General features: G+C 37.2%; 1 protein-coding gene across 2 annotated transcripts; it reads left to right on the top strand.

Annotated features, from left to right (window-relative positions):
- Positions 1-1,858: 1,858 nt before the first annotated feature.
- LOC111864930 (speckle targeted PIP5K1A-regulated poly(A) polymerase) lies at positions 1,859-14,579 on the top strand. Of its 2 annotated transcripts, none has more exons than XM_023852560.2 (6): positions 1,859-1,922; positions 3,865-3,960; positions 6,680-6,797; positions 6,895-6,989; positions 9,542-9,811; positions 10,469-14,579. In XM_023852560.2, exons 2-6 carry the CDS (start codon positions 3,888-3,890, stop codon positions 11,980-11,982), a joined length of 2,070 nt encoding a protein of 689 aa, XP_023708328.1. In that variant the 5' UTR covers positions 1,859-1,922; positions 3,865-3,887; the 3' UTR covers positions 11,983-14,579. The 2 variants fall into 2 exon arrangements, with proteins under 2 accessions (XP_023708328.1, XP_023708327.1); XM_023852559.2 differs by having other exon boundaries at positions 3,865-4,035.
- The last annotated feature ends 6,363 nt before the right edge of the window (positions 14,580-20,942 follow it).

Genomic DNA, 20,942 nt, shown 5'->3' with positions numbered 1-20,942 from the left:
GAAAGAAAATATCAGAAATGAAATGTTCTCCATTTCTCAAGACGAATGTGATGTGTGACTGTAAACTGTTCATGGGGTGTCAATAACGTGTGCAGAACAATAGAAGCATTTCCAACATCTGCCGTAACCTGATTTCATTTGTAATATTTTGAGAATAAGGTTTCTTGTGTGCGTGAGTTTCTACCACTACCAACTGACTCTACAGCCCTTTGTGGGCCTTGGCCTCCTGCACCAACAGTCTCCAAGCATCTCTGTCCATCGCAGTGGATCTCCAATCTTTATCTTTCAGTATCCTAAAGTCTTCTCTGACATCATCAAACCAGCTCAGTTTTGGTCTGCCTCTTACTCTTTTAGTGTAGATCTTCTCATACAAGATTTTCCCTGGCATTCTGTTAACATCCATTCCTCCTATGTGTCCAAGCCAGTTGATTCTTCTTGCCTTTATAAATCTAACGATATCTTCTTTCTTCATTGTTCTAATTCTCCACTGCTCTTCTTGTTTCATTGGCCCATATATTTTCATACTAATTTTTCTTTCAGATCTTCTTAAATTATTTTCATCCTCTTTCTTTAGCACCCGTGTCTCATTTTTATATGTTACTACAGGACGTATTAATGTTTTATGTATTTTCATTTTCATATTCCTGTTTAGTAACTGTAGGTTGGTATAATATGCCTTATTGCCAGGTTGTATTCTTTCTTGTGTGGTGTGTGTTATATTATTTTTCTCATCTGTTAGTGCACCTAGATATTTAAATTTCTGTACCATTTCAAATTCTTTGTCTCCAATACAGAACTTCCTCTCTCTTATATATGCATGTTTAGTTTATTAAAGTGCATTTACTTTGTTTTTGGTATGTTTGTAAAAAGACCAAGCTGATTGCTTCCTTTTCTGAAGTCAGATATACTCTCTGCAATTCATTTTTTGTTCTGGTAATTATTACATCATCAGTTTATGCACAGATTTGACTTAGTTTTGTGAATTTGTGAGTTGGCTCTTGTTGATGTTTCATTCATTCATTCATTCACTGTTGGAGGAGGTGGGTTTCCCCATGAACATAGACCAGTTATTGGTCCATTGTGCATCCCCCTTTAATTTCTACTGTCGCCATACCCTACCGGTACTGGTGCTGTTATCAGCCCCTTGCTGCCAGCGAGGTTGGCCCTCTACTGGCAATGGTATCTGATAATTAGTCCCTTTCTGTGAGCGAGGTCGGTCCTCATCTGGCAGTGGTACCTAATACTTTCCCCATCTACCAGAGGCATTGGAAACTACTTGGGCGGGAAAATTTGCCTAATTTAGCTCAGAGGTCTCCTAGAGACATGAGGTTCTTTTACGTGCCTTAAATCTACGACACGGGACCCACGGCTTAAAGTCCCTCCCGGAGGACTTGTTCCCTGAATATTTTCTGCCCTTAAAAATTCCACGACCTCCACCGGGTTTCAACCCGCGTACCTTGAGTCATGAGGTGGGAACGTTTCCCCTAGACTACGGAGGCCGCTTTTGTTGATGTTTACTGTGGACCCAGTTGTCTCATACTTGGCTAGCTAATCTGTTTATTGCAGACCTGCATGAGGCTTTCTTGTGCTCAGATTTTACCATAATTTTTTGCTGAATTAGAATAATACTAGTAGTCTAGTGAAATATTTTCTCTGGAAACACACACTTGGTTTTATTTGTAATGTGTTTAGGCTGTAGGTTATGGTTCAGCTTGCAGTCTGAATCTCAGAAGGTCTGACATCACAGAAGGAAAATTCAGTGCTCCCACCTGAAAGGTACAACAGATAGCAACTGTGCTCACAATAAACTCACTGTATACGTACAGCATTAGATTCACGTATGTTTTGTCTTGATTTGCAGGAAAAGTCATACTTGCATAGTTGTTTGAGAAACATTGTGATATTCTTGGAAGACAGTACTGGTAAGTATTTTGAAATTTTGCATTATGTAAATGTCTGATGGTTGACAGTGTGTACAGCCTAATTACATTTTCCATGTACTTGTTGGTCATAAATCCCACTAAAACATGGTGCAGTCGTGCCTTGAAAGTAAGAAAGAATAACTTTATTTTTTCACAAGATGCCCAATTCATGGTCCAAAATTGTCTCATCATTTCTCAGCTAATACGAAATAATCTCTACAGTTGGTAGATGTTGTTAAGAAAGAAACACTTGCAATGTACACTCATTAAGTCTTATTCTTTCTATCAAAAAGAAATGTTTGTCTTATAATTGCTAAAACTATAAACATCTACACAGTATTTCTGGGTTTTTGGATTTTGTCCATCATCTTATATCTAAAAAAAAAAAAAAAACAGAAGAATACAGTGTTTGGAAATGGATCTGTTTCCATCCTGAAGTGATGGGTGGGAGACATCTAGTTGTGTTTTTTTAGAATAGAAGACAATGGGCAAATTCTGAAAACCTTCTAATCCTGGTTGTTATGCACTGTTGTCAGAACCCTTTAGAATCTAGGTGTAAACATCTACTTCATTTTGTGTACTGTGTTTCAGATGTTATTCAGTCAATGCAAGTAACGTAACAGGCATAAAATTCCCTGTTATACAAAAATTTTGAATATGCAACACATGTGAACTGGACTGCATAGAGAATTCACATAGATTCATTTATGATGTGTCTTATCCAGGTTTTTGGGGCATGCGGTACCATAGTTGGTTGAGGCACTATGCTACAAACCGGAAGGTCGTGGGTTTGAGTCCCATTGATTTGGATTTTTATCAGTTGATCTAATCCTTCCAGCTGCACTATGGCCCAGGGGGCGACTCAGCCTCTAACAGAAATGAGTACCAGGAATCTTCCCCCCCAGTAAAGGGCAGGTGATGGGTAAGGCTTACCTTACTGCCATCTGTGAGCCGATTGTCTAGAAAATGTAGGATCCTCATCATCTCAACCCTATGGGCCTCCATGGCCTGTTACATGGATAGCTTATCCAAGATTTATGAAACAGTGTACAAGATACCTTCTAAAAACAAATGATGGGTTAAATGTTAATCCATATAAATGATAGACTTTGTCATTTAGTGAGGAATAAAAGTAAACCTTTTTTGCAATATGGGGTTTTTGTAGAAGCTTCCATGAATCTAGTAACTGTATATCTGCTTCACCTGTTTTTATTGTGGTTATGGAACTGAAATTTTGTAGATGGTTGCAACATTTAAATTATTATTTGAAGCTGCAATCAATAATTAAGAGCTTCTGAAAGTTCTGCGTTTCATCTGCAAATCATATGATTGCACATAGATGATTTATTCTGCTATATGTAGTCCTTATTTTCATTTTTGTGACTTTTTAACATGCATTGCATTTTGTGCAGAAATTTTCAGTACTTCACTGCTCTTCGGCTGTTATATCTCAATTCACCCAGCTATGTTGTTATCTGAGAGAGCATTGAATTAATTCATGTATGGGTAACAGAATTCTGTTTGAAATGCTTTACTGCACACTAGATGACAAGTATTTAAAGTTAGTTTCTGTCAAGTGAAGACACTGATTTGTCATTTAAACCTTACAACTTATGGACGAGAAAGAGAGAGAGGACCTAGGTACAGGATCTCTCCTCCTTTCTTCCATCCTGTCTGCAGCAAACATCTCATGTCCTGTTGCTACACTTGCTAACTAATGTTACACTACAATCCCATATAAAACCTACTAGTCTTATAAATTCCAAGGATCTAACACAGCATCTGGCTCAAATTGGCATCCCCTGAGTACTTTCTTCAAAAGCCCAAAGGTATGAAAGTCTTAGCTTTGTTGAGGCATAAAATCCCACAGTAATACTGCTCTAACTTAAGAATTTACTCCTATTCCTTGCCAACGGTAACAATGTTTGTTTCATTGTTGCAGTCTAAGAACTAGAAATAACAACAATGGAGAATCCTTTGAAGTGTGAAATTTGTAAAGTTGATATGCCAAATGTGTGTTGGGAATCACATCTCCAGGGTAAGAAACACCAAAGAGGAGTTTTGTTGCTGCAGCAAAAGAGAGATGCAGAAGATAGAGGAATATATGTTAAGGGTTTGTTCAGTATTTTACTTTGTTTCTTTTATGTACATGTACACAAATAGCATTATATGACTGGTATCTTAACATGGCCACATAATTCACTGAAATTTTCTTGGGCTATAGGCCAGATGGGGATTAATAAAATACCAACATTTTGGTCTCTTCATCTGCTCCCATCTCTGGGGTTCATGTGCCAATAAGTGGTTGAACTTCCCGCGGCTGTAGGTCAAGGCATACCTCGCTGTATTCTGTAGTGACACGGTAGCCATTGGTTGAATATCCATATGCCCAACAAGTTTGCTACCGCTGAACCAGGGAGACTGATGCTTGAATCCTGAATCTTATTTGGAAATACAGGGTCATGAAAAAATTTGAAGAACCCAGTGATGATACAATTCTGATTTTATAAAAGAAATATTTTGGTTTATCTGGCACAGTGAACTCAGGAAATTCATGCAGAAAGTCAGCCTGACAGGCTAGGTAATGTTCTACAGGAAACACACATGGGACTTAAAGAGACAAACATCCTCACACCTTAGCCTTCCATGCACAATTAGTGCATGCTGTGGACAATTGAGACAAGTGACTACAGTTTGGGGTTTATGCAGATGACTGGTATCGTTTTGTTGATGCAGACAGTGAACTGATACATTAAATAAATCAGAATCATAATTGATGGGCAACCTGTTGCAGACAGATTAAATTTAAGCTTGTTAAGACAAATAAGTAATGAGAAATATATGAATCTTGAGCAAGTTGTTAAGAAGGTCTAATAATTTTTATCTGTATTCTCCAAACAGAATGCAACAACTGATGTAAGTGTCTGAAAGTAACACGATATGGAAACATCAGTTCTTAAACAGTGCAAAGTTGGTGCACATGGGAAGTATTAGAAATGTGGCACTGAAAACATGGGAAGCATTGCAACAGAAAAAATGCTATGTATGAGTAGTTGCTAGGAGTTTGCTTTGAAAGCTGACTGATTTATAAACATTGAGTAATTAACTCTCAAACCCTTTCAGCACTTTCATCTGTTCTTATAGTTGCCCATGTAGTGTTCTTTGTTTTGTATGGAACTGCATCCAACTTTCAGTCTTGAAGATCACTTGTATGGTTGTGTTTTTGAAATCTGTGGTATGTAATATGTTTCAGAAAGTATTTTTTCCAACTTGAAGCAAGACTTGTTACAAACACTTTGTTCTTTGGAAATTCTCGTTTAAAGAAGCCACAAAATATTTTTTTTCCCCTTGGCACTACGGCCTCAACGAACTTCTCCCTTCACTTCGGTTTTTCTAGATCTCACACATTCAGTAGGACTCCTTGGGCGTGTGATCAGCTTGTCACAAGGCCTCTACCTGTTCACAAACACAGAAAAACGCACACACACAAACTAAACATCCATGCCCTGAGTGGGTTTCGAACCCACGATCCTGGTTTCCAAGTGAGCGAAGACAGTACATGCCTTAGACTGCTCAGCTACAGTGACCGGCAGCCACAAAATATACTACATATATATTCAGGTCATCCCAGGAGGTAAGGTCATAGTATCAGTCATTCAAAGCAAAAGAGTGTATATGTATGTCTATCCTATTCCAAACAGTTTCCAAGATAGAGCTATCTCATTGTACAGTACAATGTATAGACGAGCATCACTCCATGTCTTCACATGAGTTGCAAAGTGCATCGATGTTCACGGTGGAATTTTTGAAAATTTATTATACTAGGTAAACTGTAGTAAATCTGTCACTTGAATAATAAATACCGGTGTTAGAAACAGTACGTAATATCTGTTTCTTATCAACAGTTATGGAAATGTACAATGAAATAACTACCTCGGAAACTGTTTGGAATGCAATTGTAGTAGAAGCTGTACAGCTACATGAGATTAGTCATACTTCAAGGGCATCTGTTCAGGCTAAGAATGAAAACTTGATTCAACCTGCAGTCAGCCCCGTGAAAGAGTGAGTTTTGAATTAGGAAAACATTAAACAGTACTTCAAATTTCTGTTTCTTCTTCTTCAAAATGTTTTCTTATAATATTGTCACATGTTGGGTATGTCATGCGACAAATAACTTCATGCGGGTCTCAGATTTAGTGAATCTTTATTGGACACTCACACTTACACACCTTACAATTATTAACACTTGCAGTATCACTTGACTTCTGGCCAAATACTTCAACGTGACATCTCGACTATCCTCGATCATGGTTGGATCTCAACTGTCTCTGGCTCAATACTCAGTACTCAATACTCTAATCTTCTGTTCGAGGCCAGGCCCTTTATATAAGGCACACGTGGACTAAATAGAGGACACCCCTCACCAAGGTTCGAGCTCACGTGTTCAGCAATCCGTTTTCTTGGGAACGCTCCTTATAGATTACACCAGTAACATGTCTCATCTCATCCGTTGTTACTCAACGACAATTCGTTGCTACGATTTGTCGCTGCGGGAACTCCACAATTTCCACGTATTCGTTGTCGTGGAAATGTCCGTTCCTATTGTAGCGGTTGTCGCGGTGATGGATGTAAGATAATGCGTCACATTCACGAATGAATGAATGAATTAATTAATTATATTGCATTCTGTTTAAATATGACAGTTTTCATTTGTCACTGGATGTTAGGAATTAAAAATATAATACTCTTTATTACAGGTTTTCGTGGTCCTGTGAATCAGGAACACTTAAAGGCCTTTTTTAGACAATTTGGACAAATCAGGAAGCTCACATATGATCGTCAGAGCAAATTTGCTATTGTTCAGTTCTCTGAGAGGTTTGTGCTAAAAAGAACAGTTTATACTGACTTTACTGTTAGGTGGAATATATCTGTGTTTGATTATCGCTGTTGACATGGTTTTACTGTGTTTTAGACAATCTGCTCAGATGTGCTTATCCAAAGAGTTATATTACAGAGGACACGTTCTGCATGTAAAACAGCGGGAAATACGTGCCCCACTGAATCAAGGTAAAATGGTGTGATGATGATGTGATATTGCAAATTGCACAACTCAGTAAATTAAAATAATGTACACTCAACAATCGATTATCCGGGATAATGATGGGGATGGAAATCACGATTAATCGAAAACCCGGTTAAGACAAATTGTATTGAAAGTAGTACTGTAATACTGTACCTTCATAATGCTATAGGCCTACCTGTGTTTAAATTTATTCAACCTCATTTTTATGTCATCTCATGGCCTATTTAATACTTTTTTTACATTACACTGAAGTATGAATTAGTTATTTCAATCACAGTCTTCAACAACATCCAACACTTTTTACGAATATTCACACTTAACACTTAAAAAAATGTAATATTGTCGTTTACTTTTTCGCGGCATTTTCCTTTTTCTGTTGAATACTTAACACAACACGCTTCCTTTTACACCCTGACATTTTGCTAACGCACTTGAAGATTGATACAAAGAAACTAACTGGGGCGATGTATCTGTTCTTGAAACTTTCCACAAATCCTTGCATTCTTTCACCCCTACCCTAGAACATCGTGTTAGCATAACAGGACCAAAGAATGCAGAGCTCGGTTCACACTAGTGCGAAAATAGTGTTACAACTCACCATGTGAAACAAAAGTGAATGAATATTAAACAACATGTAAGCCTCAAAAAAGCCTCAGTAGCCCCGGTTAAGCCGCAAACTGGTTAATCCGCCCCCAGATAATTGAGAGTTGACTGTATTTCCAATCTTTTTTATTTATTTGGATTAACTCTATGAGATGTGATAATTGTATCTTTAACGTCTTGTCTCATATGATAGGCTTAGTATATGGCTTTGCAGCTCTGTTTAAATGGTCAGTGGTCTAATGTTGCCTGGAGAAGTCACCTTCACTGTACCCATCTGTCAGACTCAGGTCATAGTTATAGATATGAGCACTTGCCCATGTTGTTGCTATCAGTTTGATACAAAAATTAGATATAATGATGATGATGATGATAGCAACAACAACAAGAATCTGTAACATATTTGACTCTACTAGGATTCAGTCTTTTGACCAACTGTGCACCTGTTCATTATGCTAGTGCATGAGCTAAATTGAGTTTTATTGATGGATTATGAACTTGCTTTATCTAAATAAGATACTAAATTCAAGATTTGTATGCCTGGAGGTTTGCAGTGGGAATGTCAATCATATATTTCAGTAGGCCTACTTATTTATCTAATTATGTATATCCAACTAAGGGTTTCGTCTTGAATGTTTGTGAGTACCAATATACAAACCATTGACATTTTTATGTATGAAGAAACCAATCCGTGTTAGGCTGGGTATTGTATTTCTAATCCTGTCCTTAACCAGTAAACCATTCGAGTTGATGGTACAGGTTTATCTATGCAAACTGATGGTTAGAGACTGGTTTACTACTGTAAAAACAAAGGTGAAGTTGTCCCTCTGCTTAACTAATTAAGCACTATGCCATGAAGGCATAAGGGGGAGTGGTTGTATAGATCCACACTGTGTTGACCTTGGCACTAGTTGGAGGTGAGTGGTCAGCTTCATGCCCCATACTCATTGGGTAGGAGGTTGGGTGGACCCCAGAGCCGGTCTGGATGATGTGGTCTCTGTAATTATGTCCCCCAGTGATAGGTTGGTCCAGTTATACTTCATGCACTAGGCTCACTCTTTGTCACCATTAAGACTCGCAGAGCTATGGCAGAGGTATTCTAACCTGCCTTCACATGGGACAAAAGATGGCATAAATAAGTAAAATGTCTGATTTTTTACACTTTATTATTCTTATTTTGGGGAGAGAAGGTCTTTCTTGGAAGTGTTGTTTAATGTTTACAAAACAGCTGGGTAGCTGCCTTTCTTTGTTGTCCTATTACTAACTTTTTCATAGGGCCAGATATTCCCAGAATATTGTTCTGAAATACCCTCAACCTTTATTCATTCAGTTTCATGCCTGTAAAAGAAAACAATGGGTATATCAATTTTGTGTATATGAGTCTTTTGGTGATTATGAATACTTAGCTGCTGGACAGTAGAGGCTGAGCACAAAACAAGGAGATGCAAATGCCTTGTGAGAACTGTGAGAACATAACTTCTCTCTTAACAGTAGATGAGAAGTATGTTGTTGAAGTTAACAGTGAATAAAAAGGATGTTGTATTTGGGATTCTCATAGTGGTGACTGTTTTGAGGGATGTAACGCTGTGTATTTTAATAGAAGTCCATGCTCTTTGAGCTTGAAATGGAGGCAGTACATTACTTCAGTGTGTTAGTGGACTTTGACTGGACTACATGGCATTACATTTCAGAAGATAAAATGTATGCTGAAGTAATGGATGATATTGTCCAGCTATTTTGCCTGAAAGGCATACCTTCAGCTCAGTCTGTTGGAACTCTCAAATTATGAGTTTAATAATGAAAATAATCAGTGTCAACCATACTGTTTTGTAATTAGATCCCTGAGCAGTGTGTACAATTTGAGTGTTGTATTAATGCTCCTGTTACAAGGTTGTAGTGCATTTTGTTGAATATATTGGAATCATTCCTCACACAGGTCCATGTCCTCAGAAGGCAACAAGTGAAGAGTTTGATCATGTGAAAATAACTACTGCACTTTCATTATGTGAAGATAATTTTGAGGTCCAGTTTGCAGCATTATTAAATGAAATTCATCTCTCAGACTATAGCAAATATGGAATGGTTTGTAGGCACTTGGAATCCACATTTTCTGTTGCTTTTCCTGGCTGCAAGGCATATCCATTTGGTTCTGCTGTAACAGGCCTTGCTTTTAAATGGAGTGACTTGGATGTCTTCATGGACCTAAGTAAGTAGATTTCTCAGGGTTTTGAGAACATGTTTGAGTGTTATCTATGGTAAGCCAGACTTTAAGGATAGACTGTTGCTTTCATGGCACCAGGATTGGGGTATATAGCAAAATGAAGACATGTTTCATGTACACTTCTCAAACTCAGCAATAACCATTCTTTGTAAACACACCGCAGTAACATAAAAAATGGACTGGATTGACCATGTGTATTAACAGAGAGAATTGGGAAGGAATGGGAGAAGTTATAATGTTATATTTTAGTGTCCCATTGCACTGATTTTCATGCATTATATGTATACAGTGGCCGTCTTGTAGTGCATACAACTTCACTTGTCACTTCACAACATGTTTCAGCAACACAGTGCCATCATCAGGTGTCCCAACTACGTCAATCTATTGCATTGCCTGCCTTCATATGTTTTCACCAACCATTTAAAAAGTCCGTGTTTGTCAACTTTGATAAATTTACACTCGCTAAAGCTTGTTAAGATAATTCATCTTATTTGTCTTAATTAAAACTTGTATGTGGTTCGTTCACTACGGGGTTGTTTTTCTTATTTTCTGTGTAAACTGTGTCTTGTGATGTGTGTTCTCTTCTTAGCTGCAGCTAAGTGACATAAGTCACATAAAGTGACCTTTTCTTTTTCTTTGCAGATGATGTTGCAGCTACCCAACTGGAAGGAGGAAGTGTGAGTTTACCTGTTCCAGAATCACTGAACAATGTGGTAAACCATGCAAAAAAATTGTTTCGTAAGCCATATTTATTCAGCAAAGTCTTTGCAATTCCAAAAGCTAAAACTCCAATTGTGAAGTTTATTCACAAACCTACAAACATTAATTGTGACTTATCATTTAAGAATGCACTTGGTGTTAACAACAGTGCTCTGATTAAGTTTTATTTATCCTTGGATCCACGGTTAAAACCATTCTTAATTGTAATAAAATATTGGGCTAAAAAGAATGATCTCTCTGGGCAATGCAAGCTCAGCAACTATGCATTAATAATGATTGCATTGTTCTATGTACAACAGTTAGAAGTTCCAATTATCCCACCTGTTGCCACATTACAGGAAGGTGTGGACAATAAAGTTATCATTGATGGCTGGGAATGCAGTATTAATACAAATATTTCACCACAAAACAGTAACAGAATGTCTGTACCAGAAATGCTGTGTGGATTCTTCAAATTTTTTTCTACCTTTGATTATCAGATGAATGTAATATGCCCATTAGTGGGCACATCTGTACCAAAATCAGTATTTCACACACCAGAAGAATTACCAGAAGCCATGAAACATTACAAAGAATATATGTCTACCTGTGGTTCAGATTCTGTGGGACTCAGGGTGGACTGTGATATGTGTGTTCAGGATGCATTTGAATTGAGACATAACGTTACTTCAGGAGTGTCTTCAAAAGTTCTAGAGAACTTCAAGAAATATTGTGAGGCTGCTGCTAAGGCATGTGATGAAGAACTGTCATCGACAGATTCAGCAGGGCCAACGTTCCTGAAAAAATTGTTTGATGAAAGTACCAAGCCTGTTGAGTTGCCCTTGTGTCACATCACAATACCACTTGAAAAGTACCTCACCTGTAAGTTTCCACAGAACTTAGATTCACCACAAGACGAAAGCTCTGCTAGCACAGAAGACGAACTAAGAAAGGGATTGTATAAGTCAGTTCTGAAATTCCTCATAGAAATATTTGAAGATATCATGAAATTTGAAGTTCAGATTGAAGAATTTGAACATAACAGTAAGATACAGAAGTTGGAAGGACAGTCAGACATAGGTGAGAATGTGCTCGATTGTGGGGGGGTGACAGAAATTCATTGTTCTGGTTACTGCAAAACATGGACAGGACGTAAACATGTGCCCAAGAAAGTGGAACTTCCTGCGAACATGGTGACTATCATGAAAGAGAAAATAATATCTGATTTTTTATTTAAGAAATTTAAAGAGCAAGCTTCCACGTGTGACCCAGTTGTTACATTTCGTTGCATTTTTCGACCAAAAAAGGAACCAACTCGAGTCATCCTTGAACTGTCTGATAAGAAATCTTACAAAGGTGATTTTAAGGTCTTGGCCGGATTCCTTAATGGACGTGTACCCATTTGGATCGAACGATGTATGACGTGGCAGCAACAGGTGGCAAAGAAACAGGTGTAGGTACTGTGTACCTGCTGCAGAGCATACCAAGTTTTCCCAGTATTAGTCATTAATAAGTATATTGTTAGTCTTCAGGGTTGGAGTGTTTGTGAGCAAAAGTCTTAGAAATTTACATAGCCCAGATCAGGATCAGTTGATCCCATCCTGGCCCTATAAAGTGCTTATTATACACTGACAACTTATAATTGATGTTTATTAGCTTCTTACAGCACTCAGAGTTGCCTATGTCTGCCTCTTGATATGACTGTCTTGCAGGACAGTTTTGCTCTGACATGAATCTCTGGGGCTTGGCATAAATTGGTTCTTATTATACGCTGACAACTTATAATTGTTGTTTATTAGTTTCTTACAGCACTCAGAGTTGCCTATGTCTGCCTCTTGATATGACTGTCTTGCAGGACAGTTTTGCTCTGACATGAATCTCTGGGGCTTGGCATAAATTGGCCACAGAACTTGATAAGTACACTGCAAACAGATTTGTTCTCATCTTATGGTGAATTCAGTCAGCTGCCTGAATCTTGAGCATTGAGGAAGTATTTACCTGCAATCCTGGGTGTTAAGCAAACCATATTAAGTTCAGGTCTGCTGAGGTGTGTGCTGCCAATTTGTTAACAGGGGGCTTACACCAATCTTCTTTTTCATATTTGAATAATTTTAAATAAAATCAAACAATATATGCCATGAATGTGTGTAATGTGACTCAATATACTATATAGCAGCTAAATATCCCTTATCAAAACCTGCAATTAAAATGTCCGTTTGAATTGTTGGACAAATCTTCAGCTGTTATTAAGTAAAACTCTAAATTAAAACATTCATTTGAATTGTTGAACACATTTTCAGCTGTTATTAAGCAGAACTCTACTAAATCTATAGAAATAATCATTGAGTCTAGCTGCAGATTTGACTTCACATCGTAAACACGTTAAAACATACAGTTGACCTTGCATCGTAATTATGTAACCAGCATACATTTTGTAGCTCACGTTTCTGAATAGATTTTTCTGCAAATGGGCCAAAATATGTTCAAACATTGTGAATTAATGCATTTGCCAATACTGATTCCATATTTCGTTTGCAATTAAAATGTGGCATCAATATTATAGGTCTGTTTTGCTTTGCCACTCTGTACACTAGCATATATGGTTTTCATATTTATCCTATCAGTTACAGAAGGTAATAATAACTCTCTTATATTCTTCTAAAATATAATTTTTATGTTTGCACTCAATAATGAAAGCTGTTTTACTTTCTTCCTTAGAGGTGACTGCTGAGTTTCCCAAGAATTTCCATCTGCATTCTCAGATTAATCTGTTCACCATATGAATGAACATGTTTATCTTCTAGAACCAGCAGTGAATGTGCGAACATCATTAGAACACGGATAATGTTTTTTAACAACTGGTCATTCATAAAATATTCTAGCTGAATCTGAGACCACGAATCTCGACTTTGAATGCTCTATATGTGACACTGTATGTATGTCACTATTCATGAATTATCACTCATCTCTGTGATAACAGTTTGGCCATATTTATTTTCCTTTGTTCTAATAAAAAAAATAACATGTTTTTGTGATTTCATTTTAGAACAGCAGGGTCTAGCAAGTCATGTTGTAAATATCTATATCATACTTCTGTTTCATATGCAGACAACATATTTGTTGCTTGCACCACAACATTATGCTGATCATAAGCAGCTGATATGCCTTGTTATCAGTATAAAGGAACACACCCCTGTACTATCTGTGCATCAGATACAGCAGTGATGCATACATTTGGTATAACATAAGCCATGGATTGTTCAATATAGTGTTTCAAGCATATGGGTCCCATCCATGTTTTATATTCTAAGTAGCAGATGTATCTGTATCTTAATGAAATTAGACAAATGACATGATCTTTGATGTCGATGTAATGTCACTACACAGCACATATTTTGAGTGCTACTTAACAGAGAAAAATAAGGGACACTGTGCTACAAGCTGGAAGATTGCTGTTTCAATTCCCGATAAGTTCATTGAATTCTATGGCTTGAGCCCATTCTCATCCCTAAGGTTCCTGCTGTGTATTAATCGTATGAACCTTACATGCAGCTCTCTGATATATAGCTTCTGCTCAAAGCACCCAAGATAAGTTTGCAATGTGTGCCAGTCCTTTGAAATGGCTTTGCTCTGACAACATGTATGAATGTAATTTTATATAGAATGAAAGTAATAAAAAGATGTAATTTTCAAAATTGTTAATCAACAGTATTCTTTACTGGAGTTGATTTCTTAACTGTACCTTATTAAATATGTGGTTGAAAGAAAAATTAACATTTTATGTAATACATAGTTTTTAAATGGCCTAAATGTATTGTCATTTCCATCAGGGGTAAGTCGTCTTATGACAGCCTCCATAAGTGCTCTGCTTATGTCACCCCTTTTGCTACTCTCTTTTGCATACAGTAAGCCCTCCACATTCATGATGTATCTAATGAGTGCCTATTCTACATTCATGCCGGCTTGGCTTTGCAAGTCTGAGGGTTTACTGCTGCAGTATGAAAGCTTAGTACAGAGCCATATGGTCACGTGCCACCCTCTTACTTCAGTGTCAGAGACTCAGACCTGAAATTTAAGATGAATATTGGATCTGCATCTTGCCCCTACCATGATATTTAGCAGCAGGAAACAGCAAAACAAATGATGATCACTTTTTTTCATCCCAAAACGTACTGTCTCAGCCTGCCCCAGTTCGCTGGCTTTCTTCAGTGACTTCATCATCATATTGTAATATTTTTAGTATTACTAATAGATGCATAGTATTATATTATTATGTATTAATTTGTGTCTGTGTTCTTATATGTGTATATATATACACACACAATTTCACGCCATTCTTTTTAATATCATGCGCCTAATCAGATTTTCTCAACTGAATTATGGTCTCAACTTCAGCAAATTCCACATTCATGCGAGTTTACAGGAACATAATCCTTGCAAATTCAGAAAGTTAATATATTTCCAGACATTTGATCTGTGCTGCTTGTTTGTAGCAATTTAACATTTTTTATGCCCTCACAGGAATCCTGATGTTCTCCATGTTCTTCATACCCTTGTATCTTTAATTTAACCAGCTTGTAGTAGTACTTCTTTCTTCTTTCAGATCTCATCTAAATATCCTACTGTCTGCTTGTTTNACCCACTCACTCACTCACTCACGGAGCTGAGCCCTTCTGGAGGAGCCGCCAATTCTGCAGCTACTCAAGAATTTCCCAGCATATAATCTACTTATATTTCTCTTAATAGAATTTTCAGATCCATTTGTCAAAATAGACAAGTATAGTATTTTTATGTAACAAGACTTAACCTTTTCTGAAATTTAGCAGCTGCAGATGATCATATGTAAAAAGTAATGAAACATTATACACATTCTCAGTAATTACAACCTGGATACTTCCATTTGATCAAATTTTAGTATGCAAATATGGAAAGCCTTTCTTATAAGCTTATTATGTATTGCATATGCAACATAAAATGCTCACCTTGAGAAAAAGAACATATAAACCAGTTTAAGCATTCAGCTTCTAGTGCATTTTGGGGACAAATGAGCAGAAACAGTGTGTGGCTTGCAAAATCAGTGAGAAATAGAGATCAGAGTCAGGATGCTTTAGCCCAGTTTTTCAATAAGAGGACGTAAAAGCAATTAATATTTATACACAAACTACAAATTAGTCAACTGATTGAGGTTCTTCAAGGTATGCTCTGTAAGCAGGCCCAGAGAATGTATGACAGTCTCAGAAGGGGCAGATTGAGGGTTCAAGAAGATGGATCTTCATGTCTTTACATGTTTGGTCAATTCCTTCGCAAATTCATTGTAACATGGAAGTTGTTGCTCAAAGCTCGTCTTTAAAGTTAAGACTCCTTTCTTTAGTGGTCTGTATTGCATATGAGAATCATGTAACTGGTAGACTGAAGCAGTGGTCACATATTGAATACACTGCGAATCAACATAAACCACAGAACTTGTATATGAGTGATTGTATAGATGCTATCTACCTGAAGACAGACATAAAATATTATATATGATAGGTGAGTTTTGTGGGATGAGTCTGTAATATTAAGTCATGCTGTTCTGCATGGTTTTTAATTGCAGAAAGGTAATATGTTGTTATATTTAGGTGGTGCATTTTACTATATGTTTCACTGAACTTCAGCATGAAAATACAGCTGAGGAGGAAGAAGTGTTTTAGTTTATATTACTGAGTTGTCGTGCATTTAAAGGATGATTGTTTTTAAGTTAATTTTGATAGGAACCAACTGACAGGCCATGCCAGTCCAGTTAGAGCAATATTCCTGTGTAAAAAATTTGCATACAACAAATGGTACATAAAATTATTTCCACTGTTTTGATGCTATATAGTTTGAGCAGCTGACATTGTCACTAAATACATGAAATTTGTCCTGGTCATAATAGAGAAAACTTTATAGTGAAGAAAATAAAAGTCTGAAAATGCTCTAAGTTATTTATCTTTTCCACCCTTCATTACAAATCCTTCACATATTGTTTGCAGAATGAAAGTGTCGTGTGCTTCTGTCAAAATCCATATTTGAGAAACAGATTATAACAAAGAGTGTATGTTAGAGGTATGTTAATTTTATTTAGCAGAAGTTTTGAGTTTGAACTATAAATTGAGTTATATTCTTTCATTTTTTGGAAGGAAGAAGTTTGTGTCTTAAAAATGTGCATTTTATTTATCAGGGTATAAATTATAAAACAAGTTTCTATTAAGAAGAAAGCAGTTTTCTGGGATGTGGCACCATGTAGATGTGGTGTTAACTGACGTTTTGGAGGAACGTATCGCCTCCATCTTCGGGGTAGAAAGAAAGAAAAGAAATCTGCAAGCGAAGAGACCGTGAGAACTGGTACAAGCAAAGTTTAATACTCTAATTCCATTATCATTACTACTTTTGTGCAAACTGTCATTCCCAATTGTTAGTTTAAAAATGTCTTCCCCACCTACTTTGGTATTCAAATATCCTAACAGATTTTAATGAATACATGTTCTAGTTCTTCATAGAACCTGTCCTTTACGTCATTAATTTTATCCTCTGTTGGGACATGAACATTCAGAACAGTGATATCACACCAGCGACCTTTTAGTATTATATGCGACATCCTTTCACTAAGAAATTCTACCCTCTTAACTGCTGATATGACTCTCATATGCATGAAAAAACTATACCTAATTCATGATTCTCATTCCTCTTTTCATAGAAATACATATTAGCCTTCTGGTTCGGTGACCTTCTACTCCCACTAAATCTAACTTATATTTTGATATTTTTCTTTACAAGTGTCATGAGTATATAAACCAACGATAAATAAGAATATTAATGCATGGTACAAAATAAGTACACTTGTGGGTTCAACAGGGTGTCTTGAACTGAAGAAAGACTGGGCAACAGAAATATACACCTACACAGAGCAACTTAGTCCACGATTTAATGCACTGAGTGGAAGAAATGACGTTACAGGAATATATTTCTATATTGAAATTATTATATTCAGGCATGGCAGGAAGGAGTAGCACAAAGATAATATTAATGGTAGACATGAAGGCATTAAGATCTAGATTCCTATAAATGTGACAAAATCCTACAAAAATCCCGTAAAAGAAAGCAACATCTGTGTTGCAAGACACTTAGGCCATTAAATGCCTGAGAAAAGGGTCATATGATATGGCGATGAAGTTCTTCAGTTTTCAGTAATGTCTCTTCTGATATATGGATTGACAATTCCATGGGATCATCTTGAGGAATATAAATTATTGTCGCCAGAACGGAGTGCGATAGAATCTTGTTGCCTAGTCTGTGAGCTACTCCAATCTTTCTGAAATATCGAGAACCTCTTCTGGACTACTACAAAAACCAATCAGTTAAGTAGGAACCAGCGAACATTCTTGAACATTCCCTGCGGATGACATGGCTTTAAAAGGAGTAGGTGGCAAGCAAGGGAATCAGAATTAGGGACAGATAATTAGTTATTAGTGAGTAATTTTCAGTTCTGTGTGGTACAAGGAAGTTGAGTGGAGTCCAGAGCAATACAGAGTAATAGAGCTACATTCGGAGGAAGTAGGCGAGTGCTGTGACCAGAATGTTCTCTGTGAATTAATGAGTGAACATATAACTCATCTCAGGAGAATAAATTGGTGCTGACAGTGAGGCAAGAATTCTTCTACATATCAAGTCTTTAGCCCTGGTGTCAGAAGTAGGTTAAATAGTGTGGGATCGATGATGAATGCAGCATTAGAGCCAATTTTGTAGCAGTTGAGTAAGTTGAGAGCCTGCCAAAACACAGTGGCGACTAGCAGAGAAAAATGATGTGGAAATGAGCAACGGTCAAATCAAATTGGTGGCGTGTGCTTTAAGAGTTGGTCATTAAAGTCCAGTATGAATTCAAGTCGAAGAGATGGCTGAGTAATCCATTAGTCCCATGGTAGAACCTCGATAGCTACACAAACTAAAGTGGAATGATATGAAAATATGAGAGTAAATCGAGAAGCCAAAAGGTACTCAGTCTTTATCCGTTGTGAATTTTATGAAGAGAAGCGGAAACCTACTCTTCGGCTTGGACTTCTGAAGGCTGAATGACACTACCAAGAAGGTTAGTTCAATGCTAATAAAGACAGGCGATACCTTGGATAAGCTCACTGGCGACAAGTGGTTCTGTATCCTGGGCCATATGAATGACCACTGGAATGTTGCTCTGCACTTGGTCGTCAAGAAGAAGGCAGCATTCTAGGAGTGGGTTAATACCCCGAAGAAGATGTTTCAGAGGGTCTGAGTGGCCCACCCTAATTTGAATCCTGAGTTGTTCCAGGAGGAAGTGCGCTACCTTCGACATAGCGTTTCGCCAGAATGAATGGAATCATATACAGAATCTGAAGGCTGTACGGGAATTTGGGTAGTGCTTGCTACCATTCAGTTCAGAACTTGTTGTCCTCTCGTCTGCTGTCTATAACATTCAAAAATAAAATACACAAAACTATAATTTTGCCTGTAGTTTTTTGTGCATGTGAAACATAGCTTCTGACCCTTAGGGAAGAACATAGACTGTAGGTATCTGAGGAGGTGTTGAGGAGAATATCTGGACAGAAGGATGAAATGGTGTGATGCTGGAGAAAACTGAATAATAAGGAGCTTCATAACTTGTTCTCTTCTCAGAATAAAATTCGAATGCTCTAGTGAACAAGTATGAGATGGACATGGCATTTAGCACACATGGAGTGAAAAGGAATGCATGTAAGATTTTGGTGGGAACCCTGGAAGAAAGAGACAAGAATAATCTAGATGTAGGTTGAAGAATAATATTAAGGTGGATCTTAAAGAAATCGAATGGTGTAGTATGGACTGGTTTCATCTGGAGTAGCGGGCTTTTGTGAACATGAAAATGAAGCTTAGGGTTCCATAAGCTGTTGGGAAATTAATAAGTACCTTAGCGAAAGGCATCTTCTCAAGAAAAACTCCAAAGAGTCAGTTTTACCAACGCAATATGTTCCATGGACATGTTCCGTTGTTTATGCACATTTGATGGTAGTTTTAGATAAGGTCCAAGAGCACTGAATTTATCTGAGTGGCTTTCATATTTGGCGCTGTTATCGATGGGCTCACAAGTTGATGTCTTAATGCTTTTTAAGCCGCAAGTCTCCTTGTGGCCAGAGCCTCCTTTATTCACATTTATAACTAAATGTTTCGTTAACTGTATGTATGCGTATAGCTTTAATTCAGTGCGGGTATTTGGCAATCTGCCCAGTTTAAAAAATTCAAAATCTCAGATGTTTGACAACTGGAGTGCATGAAGTCGTGACTATCATGATCATCATGATTGCCAAATGGAAAAGAAGAAGAGGAAAATAAAGAATTTGTGTGCGCAGTAATGTCGTCCGTGGTTCTGATTTCTGCTGTCCACGGATCAACTCAATATACTTGTATCTTTGATATTGCAGCAACATAAAATGGCGTTCTGTACTGACGAATGTTATCTTATGTTTGTTTGCGATAGTTTTAGTTATAGTGGAAGGTGTTTAGACGTTAATTTGTGTTAGTCTTTAATTTGCATATTTTACTTTCAGTGAACTGTAACTGATCGTGTAGTGTTTACACGCATGTGGAAAAGGTTTTGATATACAAATTGGGTTTGCTGTGCTCCGAGGGAAATCTGGAGTAAACCTAAGTAAGCGTTTTTTTCATAATGTTAACTAGGCACTGAAGCGGTATTTACAGATGTTTATTATGTTGCCTACTTATGTTATTTTCCCCGGTGTTAGAATTACATTGTGATAATATCGCACAGTATTTTAACCGGTGCTTGAACTATGTGAAATCTTGAATTTTAGAAATTAGGAAAATGATTCATGTCAGATAAGCATCCAGTAACTTTGTTAGTCACTAGATGAGATTCATTGCACTAGTTTTTAAGGTACAGTGTAATAAAATTACCGTAAATCTGCAGTTGTAGTTGTGATCTCACACATAAGGAACGTTCAAAATTGTTTAGTTGAAAGTGGATCCCGGTACCAAGCCAGAATCTAAAGGACATACAAGTGTTGTCAAATGAAATTAGAGTAAAGAGTCTTAAAGAAAGTAATTTATTGGAAAGAGTACTCTTGTGTGGATTCGGAAACTACTGAAATTACTGTATAATGAGGGTGAGCAGCTGCACTCATTTTAAGGGTAGTTTTTAATGTGTGGGTTCTTTTCTGTTAAATTTTATACGTTGCGACCTTCTGTAATATCTTCGGAGAAAAACAGTTTACAAACATTTATTTTTGGAGTGCCAGTGAGTGATATAACAGCTAAAGTTGGCGATTTGTTTTTGAAATCGTAAACATTGCAATCAGTAGATATGGAAAACTGTTGCACAGTTATGCGCCTGCACCTGCAGCAATGCTGGAACAGAACGTGTCATGTTATTTGC

The sequence above is a fragment of the Cryptotermes secundus genome, unplaced genomic scaffold, assembly GCF_002891405.2.
Source record: "Cryptotermes secundus unplaced genomic scaffold, Csec_1.0 scaffold62, whole genome shotgun sequence".
Classification (NCBI taxonomy): Eukaryota; Metazoa; Arthropoda; class Insecta; order Blattodea; family Kalotermitidae; genus Cryptotermes; species Cryptotermes secundus.
Note: the sequence above shows the minus strand (reverse complement) of the source record. Positions and strands in the feature narration are given on the sequence as shown.

Coding starts and splice junctions, on each gene's coding strand:
- LOC111864930 (XM_023852559.2), top strand. CDS start 3,888: ATGGAGAATCCTTTGAAGTGTGAAATTTGTAAAGTTGATATGCCAAAT. Junction 4,036..6,679: donor TAGAGGAATATATGTTAAGG/GTTTGTTCAGTA, acceptor TCTTTATTACAG/GTTTTCGTGGTCCTGTGAAT. Junction 6,990..9,541: donor ACGTGCCCCACTGAATCAAG/GTAAAATGGTGT, acceptor TTCCTCACACAG/GTCCATGTCCTCAGAAGGCA.